The sequence below is a fragment of the Pararge aegeria genome, chromosome 9, assembly GCF_905163445.1.
Source record: "Pararge aegeria chromosome 9, ilParAegt1.1, whole genome shotgun sequence".
Classification (NCBI taxonomy): domain Eukaryota; kingdom Metazoa; phylum Arthropoda; class Insecta; order Lepidoptera; family Nymphalidae; genus Pararge; species Pararge aegeria.
In genome coordinates, this window is record NC_053188.1 from 13,019,994 (window position 1) to 13,038,114 (window position 18,121).

The 18,121-nt window shown below is 33.9% G+C and overlaps 2 protein-coding genes across 6 annotated transcripts in view; both read left to right on the plus strand.

The window, feature by feature from the left end:
* Window positions 1-242: 242 nt before the first annotated feature.
* LOC120626322 (DNA polymerase theta) lies at window positions 243-11,806 on the plus strand. 4 transcript variants are annotated; one of them, XM_039893802.1, is made up of 9 exons: window positions 243-2,473; window positions 2,545-2,669; window positions 2,720-4,656; window positions 4,736-4,919; window positions 5,686-5,879; window positions 6,651-6,820; window positions 8,334-8,667; window positions 9,593-9,857; window positions 10,405-11,806. In XM_039893802.1, the coding sequence occupies exons 1-9, from the start codon at window positions 348-350 to the stop codon at window positions 10,692-10,694; spliced, it is 5,625 nt and encodes a 1,874-aa protein (XP_039749736.1). In that variant the 5' UTR covers window positions 243-347; the 3' UTR covers window positions 10,695-11,806. The 4 variants fall into 4 exon arrangements, with proteins under 4 accessions (XP_039749736.1, XP_039749737.1, XP_039749738.1 ...); XM_039893803.1 differs by having other exon boundaries at window positions 5,698-5,879; XM_039893804.1 differs by having other exon boundaries at window positions 2,744-4,656.
* A 4,312-nt stretch (window positions 11,807-16,118) lies between these two features.
* The window catches only part of LOC120626606 (tubby-related protein 4), a 37,262-nt gene continuing 35,259 nt past the window's right edge, over window positions 16,119-18,121 (plus strand). For both annotated transcript variants that reach the window (XM_039894217.1, XM_039894216.1), the window contains exon 1: window positions 16,119-16,375. In XM_039894217.1, the coding sequence (XP_039750151.1) occupies window positions 16,280-16,375 (96 nt within the window). In that variant the 5' untranslated portion in view covers window positions 16,119-16,279. The remainder of the gene's footprint in view (window positions 16,376-18,121) is intronic.

Consider the following 18,121-nt stretch of genomic DNA (forward strand, 5'->3'; position numbering starts at 1 on the left):
ACCTACCTAGCAATTTCAATTCAATCAATAGGAATTTATATTTTCAGTTTGTATTCAGCATTGATCTTTTATTATAGTAGTGTTTTAGTATAATAGAGATCAGTAATCAAAGGCATAGACGAGAGAAAACCTGTCGTCTGTCAAGTGACAGTTGAAAGGTCTGTCAACTCATTTGTATGTCATTGTCATCATCATTTGACAAACCATTATTTATTTATTTTCAAATGATGCGTTAGGTTTAAAAAGTGGTGCATCTAAAAGATTAATGAATTTATTTTACATTTTGAAGATTTTAGATTATGTCTTAATGTTTTTTACAAAGTGAATGAAGTTACTTGATAATAGTAATGGAAGAAAAAGATGAAATGGATTTGCTACAACTTACGGATAATGTTTCTTTTCTTGCTGAATGTTTTAATAACTCCTTTGATATTCAGAGTTCACTTAAGTATATTAAGGACTGTGTTCACTCAGAGCCTAGACGATTTACTCAGAAACAAAAGTTATTATTGTCGAGAAGAGACAGTCTCTCACAGACAATCGTAGCTGATAAGCAAAACAGTTCATGTAAAGTTGAATTAGTATCACAGTTGAAAGGAGAAAACAGAACCTTTAATAAAAATTTAAAAAACTGGGGTCTTCCCTATGAAATAACAAACAAATATGAAAAAAAAGGAATAGTAGAAATGTTTGATTGGCAAGTGGATTGTCTTGGTAACCCAAAAGTACTTTTAGATTGTCATAATCTTGTTTATTCAGCACCTACCTCTGCAGGAAAAACTCTGGTCGCTGAGATATTGGCAATTAAAACAGTTTTGGAACGACAAAAAAAGGTTATTTTCATTTTACCTTTTGTGTCTATAGTGAGAGAAAAAATGTTTTATTTACAAGATATATTATCTAGCTCAGGTGTAAGAGTTGAGGGATTTATGGGATCTCAGTCTCCTCCGGGTGGCCTACAAGCAGTTCACATAGCCATTTGTACAATTGAAAAAGCAAATAGCCTAGTTAATAAACTTCTAGATGACGGTAATATATCAGATCTAGGAGCTGTTATTGTAGATGAGTTACATTTGCTTGGAGATCCACATCGTGGTTACATTTTAGAACTTCTTTTAACAAAAGTTAAATATATTTCATCCAAATTAGATAATATGAAAATACAAATAATTGGTATGTCAGCAACATTGCCAAATTTGGAAGTCCTAGCAAACTGGCTAAAAGCTGAACTATATATTACAGAATTTAGACCAATACCATTAAATGAATATTGTTTAGTTGGCAACAAATATTATGATAAAAATGGGAAATATACTGATTTATTTAATAAAGCAAAAATGGGTTTGGAATGTGATTATGTCCTTTCACTTTGCTTAGAAACAATTAAAGAAGGATGTTCAATCTTAATATTTTGTATGACTAAGAATAGATGTGAAAATTTGGCACAAAGTATTGCATCCTCATTTTACAAGTTAGGATGTTCAGAAAATGAACATGGCACAACTTTAAGAGAACAATTAAATTCAAAGAATATTTTTGAAGTTCTGGAACAATTAAAGAATTGTCCAGTAGGCTTGGATCAAATTTTGAAGAATATTATTTCATTTGGTGTTGCATATCATCATGCTGGACTCACATTTGATGAGAGAGACATTATTGAAGGTGCATTTAAGTCTAGTGCTATTAGAGTATTGGTTGCCACATCTACTCTGAGTTCTGGTGTAAATCTACCTGCTAGAAAAGTAATTATTAGATCTCCGGTATTTCAAAAGCATCCCATTAATATTTTGACATACAAGCAAATGATTGGAAGGGCCGGGCGAATGGGTAAAGATACGCAAGGAGAGAGTGTTTTAATCTGCACTGCAGCTGAGCAGAAAATTGGGTTTGAGTTAATGATGGGTACTTTAGATCCAGTTCTAAGTTGCATTGAAAGCAAAGATAAATTTATGAGGGCCATCCTAGAAATAATAGCAAGCCAAGATGTGTGCAACAAATCTGAATTAGACTTATATACCAAATGTACTCTTCTTTGTGCTCAGAAACCTATTTCTACATCCCAAAATGATCTGCTAGAAGACACATTAAAAGAACTTATTAATTATGAACTAGTAAGGATCCAAACGAAAGGACATGAAAATAAATATGTTGCAACATCATTTGGAAAAGCATGTCTTTCATCATCTATGGCACCAAATGATGGGTTATCATTATTTTGTGAAATACAAAAAGCACGTCAATGTTTAGTGCTTGAAACAGATCTTCATTTAATATACTTAGTAACACCATACAGCGTAAGTAACCAATGGAACGATATTGACTGGTTACATCTACTTACCCTATGGGAATCTTTAACAGCAGCAATGAAAAGGGTTGGAGAGCTTGTTGGTGTTCAAGAAAGTTTCATAATTCGATGTTTAAGGAGTTCCAATAAATCAAACAATAATCAAAATAAACTCAATATCCATAAAAGGTTAAATGCCATTAATAAATCTTAATACTACAATGTTGTCATGCAAAAGTTACATAAGTGTTCTTTTCTAGATTTTACACAGCATTAGCCTTGCAAGACTTAGTGAATGAAGTTCCTTTATCAGAAGTGGCTTGCAAATTTCAATGTGCTAGAGGTTTTTTACAAGGCCTTCAACAATCAGCAGCTACTTTTGCAGGTGAGTTTATGAATGTTTTTGCAATGTATGGATCATAATATTATTGATAGGTATTATTTTATATATTACTTTAGGAATGGTAACAGCTTTCTGCCATCAACTGGGTTGGAAGAATATGGAAACACTTGTATCACAGTTTCAAGATCGACTTCAGTTTGGAATTCATTCTGAATTATTGGAGTTAATGAAACTGGCTTCTTTAAATGGCATTAGAGCTAGAACTTTGTTTGATGCTGGTTTTGAAACAATTTCTAGTGTAGCATTAGCAGATGTAAATGTAATTGAAAATGCTCTTCATAAATCTATGCCTTTTCAAAGCGAAAAGGAAAGAGAAGGTGATGAGGATATTGATGTTAGGAAAAGAAATAAGATCAAAAATATTTGGATTACTGGCTGCTGTGGTATGACTGCTAGAGAAGCGGCAGCAAATATTATTTTAGAGGCAAGAAAATATTTAATACAAGACATTGGTGTATCAGAAATCAAATGGAAAGATTTGAGTCCATCAAACTCATTGGGTTCTATCGATACAGGCAAATTTATCGTTGATAATAATCAGCGAGATAACAAAGACGTTCTTTCCCGAAATAATATAAAACAACCAACTGCTCAAGTAAATGTAAATGATGAAATTCATTGCAAGAATAATATTTCTTTACACATTAACGTTGAAAACAGCCTAGACAGAATTATTACTTCATTTCATACCAGTAAACAAAACGAGAACGATCATGAACTAAATAGTGATATAAATGTTAACAAAACTAATAATATTTTGAGTATTAAAAATGATGACTCTAGAGAAAATGAAAAAGACCTTTTTAGTAGAAATGTATCTGCTCCTATAAAAGAAGACCTTATGTGGGAGTCACTAAATTTAACTGGGACTGTTTTGGAAAATATTAGCAAACCTCGTACTTCAGGTAACTTTTTTTCACCAAATATAAGTTTTGGTGAAGGTATGGATAGCTCCATTTCTCTCGAAGAACAAAAAAATGATACTTTTACTTTAAAATCTACTTCTGCTAAAGATATTAGTTTGTTTTCTTCGGAAGGTGACAATTCAAATATATTCGAAGAATCTTTAATAACTGATACCTTAATAGAACATAAAGTTCTTAAATTTAATGCCCCTAGTAACAATGTTCAGACATGTTCAGATTACATTGATATTAATTCTAAATCTATATTAAATGCTTTCTTATCAACTATAATAAAAGTTGAAGAAGACGAAGATATTAAATTAGTCTATGATGATGAGACTGGAGATTCAAAAGAAGAAAATCGTAATAATTTTGACAAATCTCAGGAGCATGAAATATTAAATACACAAGACTTCAAAGAACCGAAGCTTAAAAATAGATTTATTAGTCCGCTTAAACGTAGCTGTTATACAAGCAAAGATAATTATTCCTTGGCAAAAAAATCTAAATCATCTAATTATAACTTGATGCATGAAACAGAAGCTCAATTTAAGTTATATTCTTCTAAGTCAATGCATTTTACACTAAATCTAGCAAAAAATTATGTAAACTGCTACATTTTGAGAGAAAACGATGTAAATATTAACTTTATAAACATTAATAATGCCACAGGTATTTCTATTATTTTGGATACTAGCTGTACTCTAAAAAAATCGAGTGATATTATCGGGAATAACATTGTATTTAAAAAACCAGTTGTGGGACAACAAAAGGATAAAGGAGAAGAGGTGCCCATCATAAAAGGCATAGCACTGTGTCTAAAAAGGAATTTATGTGTATACTTGGATTTAACTTCATTAGCCAAGGGTTTGCTAGAGTTCAAGAATAAGATATCTTTGATGTTTTCAAATGTATCTTTTAAATTAAAGATGTTATGTACAAAGGCAAATTATGTACTCATCAAGAAATGGCTTGGAAAAGATTTATTATCCAGTTGTACTGATATAACATTGACAGAATGGTTATTAGATAGCGATGAGAGGATTTCCAAAATTATTGACCTGGTAAGTCTCAATATTGTTATTTTTATTTTTATTGTTCAAATAATGCATATTTCTTATTGAAAAATTATATATTTTTAAGACGAAGAAGTACTGCGATATTGATTTACCAAAAAGTCAAATAAATGTTAAAGACAAAATGAAAAACTACAATGATTTGGACGTGTTCGAGGTTGCGTGTTTAAGGGCCTGGTGCATTTTTGCCATTGCAGAAAAACAGAGTGCAACAATGTTGTCGAAATATAAATTTCCGAGTGAAGCTCTCAGTAAGTAAAAAAATTCTTAATTTGACGGGTAAATCCGCTAGGTGGTTAATGCTGACACTGTCCTTGTACCCTCTAGCAGCACTGGCTTTGTCAGCATTGTTAAGAGGCTCTGAGGGCAGTTCTCAAATATAGTTCAATTCAATCCCGAGTTATTATTAGCATTTTCTAAACTTAAAATAATAGAAAATTACTTAAACTTTCTCTCAGGGTTCAAACTTAGGGTCAACGGGCGATGGAAAGAGTTATGTTAGGAGTATTTTAACGTGATCAAATCAGAAATGAGATTTAAAGAAAAGAGAATTACCGAACTATCTGTTCAACGAGTCACGTAGCTGAAGGGACAATGAGCGGGGCATATTGGTCGGAGAATCAATGGACATTGGGGACCCATGTTGGTCGGCCCCCAACGAGGTGGACAGAACACAGTCGGTTGAAGTGATGATTATGATGATGATGACATGTCAAGCTCCATTATTCCGATTATTATCTTTTTGAAATTAAGCAAACTCAGACTGTGTATGCTTACTACGACACTGTTGAACTAGTGGTAGGCCAAGAATATCTTCTAAGGTATAGTTAGGGTATAATAAAGCCATTTTATTACGCTCCCCAAAAACTTCAACGGCTGACAATTTCAGTAGTGTCAACATTTGCCATCTTAGCAATATTTTAATACCATTTTATCTTTTCTCTCCCAATGCAAAGGTTGTTTGTTAAATGGCAAGAAAAGTTAAAAGTGTTATTAAAAGTTATATCCAATTTTAAGATAACATTGTAGATACGGAAATCCACGTGGCGAAGATACTTGGAAACTGTGAGTACTACGGCATCAATGTGGATAAAAATCTCGCGTCTCAACTTCTGATTGATGTAAAAAATTCCCAAGAAGTCCTTCAAAAGAATGCTTATAAATTATGTGGTTATCATTTCAATTTCAATTCTTCAAAAGATGTAGCAAAGGTACGAAGTTAATTTCCAATGTAATAAAAATGTCCAATGCTTTTTAGCTATCACACTTTACCATTAAACCAATTTGTCAAAATTGTACACAGTCAAGTTTTGAGTGTTTCCTGTACCTACATACGTATTGCATATGTAAATAAAGGCACTAGATTCGAGCCTTTTTGATACTTCCTATCAATGAGTGTCTGCCTCATTTAAAAAATAAAAAAAATAACTAGGTTTCCAACGATTTAAGAATTGCATACTGTTTCATCTCTAACTAAATGTCCTCTCGGCCTTGTAGTTTATATCATTAAAACTAGCAATTTTGTTTTAAGACTGTTCAAAATTCAGTATTAATTTACTTAGAGTCGAGTATTTACCGCACGATAGAATCGTGGTTCGCGCGTTGTTGTCAATGTTACTTTACAAAGTAATAATAAGTAGAGTATCTATGTAAAATATTTAATATTTCTTAAACTGTAGAGTTGAAAAACCGGACTTTGTAACCGAGATCTAAAGAAAGCGGCACTTAATATAGTAGTAACACTTAATAATTTAAAGAAGATGGCACCCGATGATGAAGAGAGTTAAAAAAAAGTTTTTAGTTTTAATGTAAACAACTACAAGCCGAGAGCTTTCTGGTATTTTTTATTTCACTTATACACATACAAATGTAAAAACACATATATGTATTTACATAAACATTAACGGAATAAATATGTATTTATAATAATAATTTATTTGCATAGGTATATATATATCTTTTTAATGATAAGAATATTGCAGGCTCTAGGAATATACAAGGGACGTAAAGTGAGCACAAAGAAAAGCGTTCTTTGTGCCCATAACAGTCCAATGGCCAGCGTCGTGATATACTGGAGAAAACTGAACTCCATATTAACAAAGACTCTGTACCCACTTACCGAGCAAGCGTTTTACTATAGTGCGAACAACAGGTAAGCGTTTGTAATCTTAGGATAAAGGAACTAGGGTGTTCGTCCCTATATTTGACCAGACACCGGTTGTTGACCACTTGCAACATTAATTGTAAATACACAGAATCAAGAACATAAAGAAACTTATATTGAAGCACCAAAAACCACTCCAAGTGTTTCTCGAATTGGCGGTTAGTCACTTCATACCATTTAGCAGTTGACAGTTATTTTGCTTTAATAAGTATTCCAAACGTTTACCATAAAATGGGAAAATAAGAAAAGGTTATGAGCTAGCAACACCGCGGGTGTAAAGTGAGACGTGCGCGGGGCGTTTTCGTTGTTTTTGGACACAATACACTGCATGCAATAATAACTGAATGACGGTACATAATTTTGTGTGTAAATATTAAGAATTCCCGACGCTATGTTTTTCTTTTTATATTAGCTATATTTTGTGGCAGCTATGACACATCAACCAATCAAGTTGTCACTAAAAAGAGATAAGGAACATAGCCTTCAATTGCGTTTTACTGCGGCTTGTCAGTGTTTCCAGCCTTTACCTCTTATTTAGTTTGGGCCCACACACAAAAACACACACCATTGAAAAAATTTGTCAAGTTTTTTTGTATTGGGAAATAAAAATTAGATTAAAAGTTTTTCTATACGTATATACCTAACTTGAAATTAGGTAATGAATAACAATCACAATAAAACAGTAGTGAACATTGAAACTATTTAATTTAACGACAATTTTTTTGTGAAAAAGTAACCCTAATTGGTCTGAGACTGGTACAAACCTGATCCTATTCAATCCTTCGATACGTTCTGGTATATTTTGGATAACTATGCTATGTACGAAATCTAGCAGAAAAGTGTCCGGTTTTTGTTTATTACTGAAGATACGTGTTTAAAAATATCAAATATCAGCTCATTATGATGGATTTACTTATTGTCATTTTTCATACTGTCACGCGGACGAGTTCCCTAAGAAGGATAGGACGGGTTGTAAGCCAAGCCAATTTTTTTTACTAGCATAAAATTCGCAGTTCCACCGTTTGTGGAAGAAAGAGATTTTTATCAGTATTTTTTATCTATTTTCATTAACTTCATTCTACAGAAGTTAAAACTTGAAACTTTTGTTTGTATATTGGATACAAATAAAACTTTCAAGTCTTAATCATGCCGTCTTTATAATAGAAGAAAATTATATGTAGGCACCTACCACCTATGATAATAGTAAAAGTTTTAACAAACTAGTTTGTTAATAAAGTAGGTACCTACTACAATTTTTTTCTTTGAGCTACACAGGTTTTTTTTGTTTTTTCAGTTTTAACATAAATTTGCGCAATTGTAGTCGCATTTTCAGACTTTCAGGACTACTTTGCTACTGCAAGTGAATCACACACGTATTTTTATTTAACTAGATAAAGCGCTGGGTAAACACTAAATTATTCATGAAAATTCAACCAAATGCAAGCGCCGTAGATACGCCGCAACTCGGGGCGCAGGTATGAATAAATGATTTGATTTCCAGGATAAACCCCTCCTACACGATGTTCACTTGCACCGGCCGAATTAGTATGCACGAGCCAAACCTGCAAAATGTCCCTCGAACGTTTACCGTACCTCTTAGATATCTGGAAGTGTTAGAAGACAATGCACCTTGCGACGACGTGATAGAGTTCAATTGTAGAAATATTTTCAAATCGTCGCAGGGTTACGTTTTCGTGTCCGCTGATTACTGCCAGCTAGAAATGAGGATTTTGACTCACTATTGCAAGGATGTGGTTCTGACTAGGATTATGAGTTCAGATGTGGATGTTTTTAAGTCTATTGCGGCATCGTGGAGCGGCGTTCCTGAAAAACAGGTAATGTAATGTACAAAAGATGACTCTATCATTAATAGTAGGTGTATGTAAATTGGCATACCATTCCTCAACCCACTACCAAAAGAAGAGGCAAATTAAATCGCCTTTAATCTTTAATATACGTTTGGCTCATCTGTAAATAAAAATCAGCGAATAAATACATCAAAAAATACACAACGATCATACACACATCATCACATGTTATGGGTATTAAGATGACTGATGATTATTTTTATGAATAATATACATAAATACTTATAACTTAATAAATACTTATAACATATAGATAAAAATTAGGTTCTTAATAATGGATAATGCAGGCGTTACTTTGTGTAATTTCATGATTATAACTTAGGTATATCATAAATGCGAAAGTGTGTTGTTTTGTGCATCCCAGAAGAACAGATAGATCACGCGGGATTTGTCAAAAACCGTAATAAAAGCGAACGAAGAACGCGGGCAAGAGCTATTAAAATTTGAAATATTGAGAAATTAAACTAACAACCACTAAAGCTATAATAGAAATTTAACTCACGCGGTAACTCATGCCAGTATATTATAAAGAACAATCAATCAATCTTAAATTTGCTAAAATCCGCAAAAACTAAGAAAAACCGCACGGTGAAATATTCAATATTTATACCTACGTCAAAATTTTCTGAGGATGCTCCGGTGTCGCAGCGAAACGTAGTCCGTTGAGGCATTATGTAGTACCTATCTGTGGTGTGGTTTATGAAGATTGAGGATATTATAAATTAAACCGTGTAGGTTTGCATGATTTTCGCGGATTAAGAGCAAATTGAACCTTAATGTTGCTTGTATAATGTTAGGTCCATTTTATTTTGACGTTATATGGTTTCGATACTTTTAAACGATGCCACTGTGTTAATCTTGCGATAACAATCAAATCTCTGATATTCGCTAGGTGGACGATGACCTACGGCAAAAAGCAAAACAGCTCTGTTACGGTATTCTATACGGAATGGGAAACAGAACTTTGGCTCAACATCTTGATGTCAACGAGATAGAAGCCGCTGTGTTCATGGACACCTTCTACAAATCTTACCCAGCTGTCAAGGTGTTCACTCAGAGCGTTATCGATGAATGCAGGAAGAATGGATACGTGGAGACATTGATGAAACGTCGCAGATATTTGCCCGACATAAATAGTAACATTGTGTCCAAACGAAGTAAGTTTTATTTGCTATACTCGTGGCCTAAAGGATTTGTCGATGCCACTAATAAATAACTAGGGACGTTCCGTATAAAAGCTTGGGTGTGGATTGCTCTGAATTCATAGCTTAATATTAATTTAATGTGAGATGGTGATAATAAAAAAATACCCGGCTAAGTTTGTTGTGGGCTCTTAGACAAGGGCGCGTTTGGAACCCTCGTAGCTTCAGGTCTAAGTTGGCGAACGAAGTTATCACCATCCCCTTACAATTATGTAAACATATATATGAACGCTTCATAAGTGCATGTGATAGGCGTACATGAATAAAGAAATTTTGAATTTTAGTTTAAAACAATTTTAAACATAATAATAAATAGCTTTGAACCCGTGGTGGTATTTACATGGACATTACAGAAGTTTAAGGTTTGGAACTATACATTCTAGGTACATACCTTAACTAGAAGGTATAGTTCCACGGGAGAAAGGCTATTTATTATTTTCTACGGAGTGACAACCAACAATAACATCAATTATTAATAATGTGAAAATTATATTGTTGTCAGATACAGCTGAGAGGCAAGCAGTAAACACAACTATTCAGGGGTCAGCAGCTGACATAGCAAAGGCTGCAATGTGTGCCTTAGATACCAATACGAATGCCGATGTTGACAAACCTCGCCTGATTTTACAAATGCACGATGAACTTGTCTATGAAGTTATTGAATCGAATAAAATGAATTTTGTACACACTATTAAAAATTTAATGGAGGACACAGTACATTTAAATGTACCGCTGCCCGTTAAAGTTAAAACTGGTTGCACTTGGGGTTCGATGGAAGAAGTTAAATTTTAATTTTTAATCATTAAATGTTTGTAATTTTTTTTTATTTATAAACAAAAATTACCTCTGTACTAAAATAAAACTTAATAAAATCTACTTTGAATGGCCAAACAAATATTTGGCCAAGGTAACTAACTGCCCGCTTTAAAATCGCCGGTAGACTCATGACACCGGTACACGACGACACCTTTTTAACAATTCTTTGAAAATAACTGGAGCCCCTGGCCCCCGAGGTCCCAAAGTGTCTACTCAAAAAGGCAAAAAAATGAAACTGCTATGAAATTATGTAATAGGTTTGATTGTTTTGATTTACCTACGAGGTTGCATTTTTTATTTCTTTTTTTTTAAATCAAGGAAAAATCTTGTATGAATCAATCGCTTGCATCAATGCAAACACTTAGGTATCAAAGTTTTACTAGTGACAACGTCAGTGAACATAATTAAGAGTTAAAACTAAAATTAAAAATATTATTTTAGTAAGGGGTTTATTAAGTTAAGGTTACCGTCGAACTTTGATAGCTTTTTGCCCGGTTTCACTAACCTGCTTAAATAAGTAACGCCTAATCTAAGGAGATTAATAGGCATACGTAAACCGTTCACTAATAGTTATCACCTAAGAGTTGGTGGAACGTTTTTTTTTCCATACATGCCTAAATCATTAGGCATTTGATTTGAGATGCCTTGGTTTAAACGAGCGTTAATCTCTTAAACCTTACCCTTAAGTAGATTTTGCCTTCTATACTTATGTTATGTATTCTGCCTAAAAAGACGACTTCTTGTAATTTTTAAATTTTTCCTGCATGTGCAAAAGTATTCGTGTAGGTTCATAAGTGCCTGTGATAGGCCAACATGAATAAATAATTTTTGAATTGAATAGAATTGAAAAACTCTACCTACGTATTTTACGGGTTTTTTGTATCTGTCTTTCCGTTACCGGTTTCCGGGAGTATTGATTTTAGCTATTGGTTCATTAAGGTTTTATGCATGGCTGCGATTATGGAAAAAATGAAAATGGCGGAATGGTAAGGATCGATCATGAAATATTCAAATCCCTAGAGCCTAGTTATTTGTATGGTCTGTGATATTTTGTCCAATCTTTTCAATAAAATGTATTTTGATAAGAAATAAGTATTTTTCTTTTCATGAACCTAATTGATATCGATTTCCATAAACTTTATTTTGGCGACCTCACAGAGAGCGCTGTGGTTTTAAGGTGGAAGTCTCGGGTTCGATTCCCGGCAGGGGAGGGCAATTTGGGAATTTATAATTTCAGAATTTTCTCTGGTCTGGTTGGAGGTTTCGGCCGTGGCCGCTAAGCGATTTAGCGATCCAGTGTAATTGTCTAACTGTTCTTGACCTGTTAGAGTCTAACAGGTCAAGAAAAATATAAATGATAACTGCCACACTCCCTAATAGGTTAACCCGCTCCCATTTTAGACATGCATCATTACTTACCACAACAGTCCACAGTAGATGAAAAAAAAATATAATGTATAATTTATATAATAAATAAGGCTTCAAGCTTTTATGAAAAAAAAAGTTTTTCAAATTATATACAAAACGCATTTTAGGACGTCAGCTCCTCTTATTCTATCGCTCTATAATGAGGATCATAGAGACGATTAATTAAAAAGACTTCGATTGCGAGCGAATAAATTTTCTCAAAGGCGTGTGAAGTCAACAAACCCGCACTTGTCTTGCGTTGTGAACTAGGGCCTATACTATGCACACTCAAAGTCAAAGGTTAAAGTCAAAAATATCTTTATTCAAGTAGGACTATAGATGGCTATAGGTACCATCTGAGATATGTTAACTTGGCAGTGAGATACGAAACCATATTCGTAAACTTAAACTAAAGCTACAATGGTTCTAAACGCGCCCTAATTTAAGAAGCCCACAGCCAACTTAGCCGGGTGGTGGGTACATTGTCATTTAAAATAATTAAAACAGTTAGTCTGGTTAGAGGAATAATTCACTACCAACCTTTTTTATCAGTTATGTACCTTATTCTTTATACTATGGACTTTTCTATAAGTTTCCGTTCAGAATCAAGCATCTCAAAGATGTCAACCGGTAGTTTAACTCTGAAAGGAGACCCGTGCTCCATAGAGGACTTGTAATGGGTTGATAATGGTGATGAGGACTGGGGCCCAAATGTGCTATTGCAATCTAGTCTCAGTGATTGATCAATGACAAAAATGTACTAATAATAAAAAAAAACCCTTGGCAATGAAATATTATGTGGATTGAATAGTCATATTCTATTGTTTATTTGAACAAGGTGATCTCAGAAACTACTGGTCCGATGGTGTTGGATAGCCCATTTATCGTGCATCACGCAATGACTAATAGGAGCATAAAACAAATGAAGAATGGTTTAAAATCGGCATATTTTTTAAGGTTGACTTATTCGCGACGCGCGACGCACCGCTACTAGGTATACAAATATTTGCGGGCCGTTATTGTTGAGTGAGAGTGCACGCGCTTTTTTCATTATTTAATTTCACTAATAATAAGATTTCGGTTTGAAATAATGGTATTTCTAAAGCCGCCATTAAGAAAAAACATTACCGAGCTGAATTATTTATCCGCGTGTTCTGACTTTGTTCTCAACGTTCATGTAGGGGTAATGGCCTGTCATACATACACACTATGTACGTAGGTACCTACCTACTACAAAAATACCAACTGGTCTTCAGTAAATCTCCTATAAATAAGCCACATCACGTTTTATGTCGACAAAAACTTAAAAATTTAAATGTGATATTTAATCGTAATTTTTAGGCATAGCATATAAATTTTTATTTTTTACTCTCTACAATTTGTCCCTTGACTGCAATCTCACCTGTTGGTGAGTGATGATGCAATCTAAGATGGTAGAGGGTAAAGAAAAATTAAAAATTACGGGACTCACGGGTCGGGATTACGTCTATGAGTAAAGTAGGTATATACGTGTGACCAACATTAAGCTATTTAGGTATATTTATATTTTATAACAAATGTTACCTGCCTGGTGTGCTCTTTATCAGTAGATAAAACGTACGCCTGCTGGACACCCGTGCCAGCGTTCGCAAGCCACATAGTACCTATTTATTTAATTATAGTATAGCATGGTAGGTCATCATCATCATCATATAAATCCATTACCGGCCCACAGGGCACGGGTCTCCTCCCACAATAGTCCACCACGCTGGCCCAGTGCGGATTGGTGGACTCCACACACCTTTGACAACATTTTGGAGGCATGCAGGTTCCTCACGTGATGCAAGTGATATTTTAATCGCTAAACACGCACATAACTTAAAAGTTCGAGGTGTGTGTTGGGATTCGAACTCGGCTCCCTGAAAGTGAATTCGGGCTCCTACCCACTGGGCTATCAACCTTACGCGGTAGGAAGTTAATTAGATAAGAAGGTAAATTTACATTAAGGATACGATACAACCTGTCCTTGACCTAGCGCCATCCTTCTTTGTCCAACTGGTGAATTAATGAAGTTGCCTGCACACTCATCAATCTCGTTCTAGATAGATAAAAGAATGAATACCTAGATGTAAAAGATGTGTAAAAGATTTTTTCTTCTTTTACTAGGAAAGAAAAAGACGAAAAGACAAAAGTAGGTAGGTAATAAGTTTTAATTAAATTAGTATGTTTATGAATTTATACCTTATTATTTATTATTTAATAAATTTATTATTCGCCCACTGGTCGAATTTCGACCATAATCAATTTTAATTATAAGTTTTGACATTATTAATAATAATAATAATAATCATCATTTATTCATTCATCATTTTCGAAATAAAATTAAATGCAATTAAAATACATATATACCTACATGTCTAAAATAAATTAATTAAAAAAAAACTAAATTAAATCTAATCCAAATAAACCAATTCAAAAATAAAATTTAAGGTTATTAAGGTTTGTGATAATTGTTGAAGACTGATCTGTTATAAGAAGAAGTATATTTATATACTTCTTTCATCTTTGATAACAGATTTCGCCAACGCTACACTGTTATTTAGGATTCATATTGTGTGTAACGATGGGGCTGACGTATAGGTAACCTATAAAAGTCCCTTAAAAAAAATAGATTAAAAAAAAAAAAATAAAAATAAAAAACGCTACACTGCAATTGCCTGTTTTTTTCAAATAAGTTATAATAAAAAAAAGAGTAAAAATGAGTAGGCCTGTTGGTATTGTATAGAAGCAGGTGTTACTTTGCGGAATTTCATAATACATTATGGAAACTAAGCCTAATTTACCTGTATATGTCAAATACATGGTGGTGTGTGTAAAGTTTTTTTTATGGATTCAATATACGAGTATGTTTTATGCAAAATTAAAAAAAAGTATAAGCATTCTGCACTCCTTCTGCAATTTTCGTAAGGGGTACAAAGACTTGCTTCACGTATTAAAATATAGATAGTATTATCACACATTATTTAATAAATAAATAATTATAATTTAAGGCTCACCAAAGGATACGTAACCTAGAAATGAATACCTACTTATTAGGTATATATATGTAAGTATATTTATCTTATTAACTAGCGTTCTTCGTCCGCATTTTTATGGTTTTTTTTACAAATCCCGAGAAACCATTTTTTTTCTTCAATAAAATGTAGCCTACGTTATTCTAAGTCCTTTCAACTAACTCTATATTAAAAATCATTGATTGGTTGCTTAGTTAAGGCGCGAAGGAAGGGCAAAACTAAAAAAATTCATTATCATTTTTTTAGGTTAGATAAAACTCTACTCTATCTCTGTGTTAACTAGGAAGATGTTATTTTCTTAATTTTATCGGATGGGCTTCTGGATTGTTGTCTTTTCTACGGATTCCCTCTCCACGGACTCGTGCAGACGGTTGGTATCTAACTGCCTGTGACTCCTAGATATCATCTGTCTTTTTAGTGGGACATCAAACAACGCTGTGCCTTTCTCTGCAGGGCACGAGTTAATCACCTTGTTATCTTCATACAGACTATATTTTGGGTTGGATAGGTATCAGAAATGGTCCAATAGAGCCATAAGTCATTACCGGATCACACACTGTTCGAAAACTTTGGTCTTCACTCACTCAGAAATTTTTGACGCATATCCTACCTAACAGAAAAAATCAGTAAATAAATAAATTTAATTCATAATTGTTAAAAATAATTTTAACGGGCAGCTACGTTGCCACACAATTGCAATTCGCATCTCTCACTTTAACTATTTAACTGCAATTCAAGTCCCATTAAAAAGGCAAAACAAAGGCACTTTCGGACGTTTAACCTTGGCGCCATCGCTCGCGTTTCCGAGTTTTTCCCACTTTTCCTAGTTAGCGCTAACTAAGCACAGAGGCCGCGGTGCGCGGTTCCTAACGCGCAATCGATATCTGCGCGCTACAGCCCTTGGAAAAGCCAGGCAGCCTGTCACCCTCTGTCACGCCAGCCGAGCGATCGACGCAACCCATCTCCTAACATTTTATACAGTTTTCAAAATGAAGCACTTTATAAAATGATTTATTCGCGGTATTTGGTGACTATAGTGAAGTACGCGCGCGGTTGATTAGGACAATCAGTGATAAGAAAAGGTTTCAGTGTCTCATAAGAATGCATTTACATTTTGAAAGGAACGTAAACGCGAAATGCGACTGCACGATACTATCGCTGTCGTGGATGGGCAAAGTTCCCGACGAGCTGCCAGAGGTGAGTTTAGTTAGAGCCAACAAACGAATGTTTTTTTTCCCGCTGGTTAGAGTTAATATAAAATAATTTAATATAATTTTTGTTTTTTTTTGTAACATTTAATTTTAAGGTGGAATTGCATTAAAGTTGTTACCGGCGAAACAATTGTATACAGCCGATTTCCGCCTAAAAACCTACAATATAATAGTAACTGGGTGGGTAAATATACCAAAAACATAATATATCAAGAGCAATGCTTAAAATAATACGATAGTTAAATTAATAACCAACATAAATTTGATTAAACCCGATTTGTAGTTAAAAATACCTACTCTACGTAATAAAAATCTTCCGAATGCCTGTTTCTACCAAACATATTTTTCGTTGAATAGGTTATTCAGTTTTTGTTGTAGGTGTAACATCTTTATCATTAATTCTTTCAATTGTGTACCTAAAACCAGTATTAATATATTAAATCAATGCCTAAAACTATTGACTTAATATGTAACTATCGTAAAACTGGCTGCCTTAAGTCATAATATAAAATTACATAGGTAGGCATGGGTTATACCTAAACGGTATTTTTATTACACTAAGAATGTTAATGGTTTACCTATATGTTAATCACCGTTCAATTATTAATTTCACTAAAATGATTGATAGTAAATACGCTCCCGCCTATATTTCGTATTAAAACTAATGGTAGACACCAGTTTGACACTGGAGAGTTCACCTTTGTCATTAGTGCGTGTATACCAATTTATGTTCCGATAAATGACGTGTGTCGGTTTGGTCTGTATGCGTATCTACTCGTACGATCGAAATCTTGGCTTATAAACAAGTATTTTATACCCGTTTTCACTAACGACGAGACCATGCATAAATAAGTAATGCCTAATATAAGGATATTACTAGACATACAACTATATTAGAGCAATAGTTGGTAAAACGTTTCTTTCTGTAGACATCGCCAAAATCGTTAGGTATTCGATTAGAAAAACGGACACTAGTATAGTTTTTATTGAACAACTTTAAGTAAGGGTCTCTAAACAAAGCGCGTATGCACGCGATGTTTCTGAAACTCCTTGCGACTTTTTTATCTATTCTTTGAGTTTTAACTTTTATAACCACACAGTTTGCGCTTGAGACAATGGTGGGGTCTAGATTAAATTATGGGAAATTTATATTCACTGTTGCCTTGAACGTACTCACGTCAATCAAGGCACCTTCGTAGCAAGAAATACACTACGTAACAGTTACGTGGATGAAAACGTTTTTGAATGTAAACCACATAGCGGATTCCACCGCTCTTGTCGTCTCACTGTTCCTTGGTAGAATTTCGTCGGAAGAGGATTGAGATCGTGAAGTTCCTGAGCACTCTTAGTATTGAGAAGTATATCCTATAAAAACTTGATAAACAGGAAACATTGCATCGGTGCTGTAAATCGTTTTACTTTTGTCAGCGCCAGCGTTCTTCGAAAATTGGTTGGTGACAAACCCATAATTTTCGAAGAACACACAAGACTCGATATGTAATAGATATGTACACTTTAAACAATAATAAAAGCATACTAGTTGGAACTATAAAATTCTTTGCTCTTTATAGATCCACCTAGAGGTTTAACTTTTTAAAAATAGTTTAAGTGTAGAAAAGGATAGAGTTTACTTTAAAGTACTTACACTGTCCCGCGTTCTGGTTAGCCAAATCCTTCCTCCTAATGTAGTTGTTCAGAAAGTTTTAACAATAAAATCACCTTTGTAGCGTTT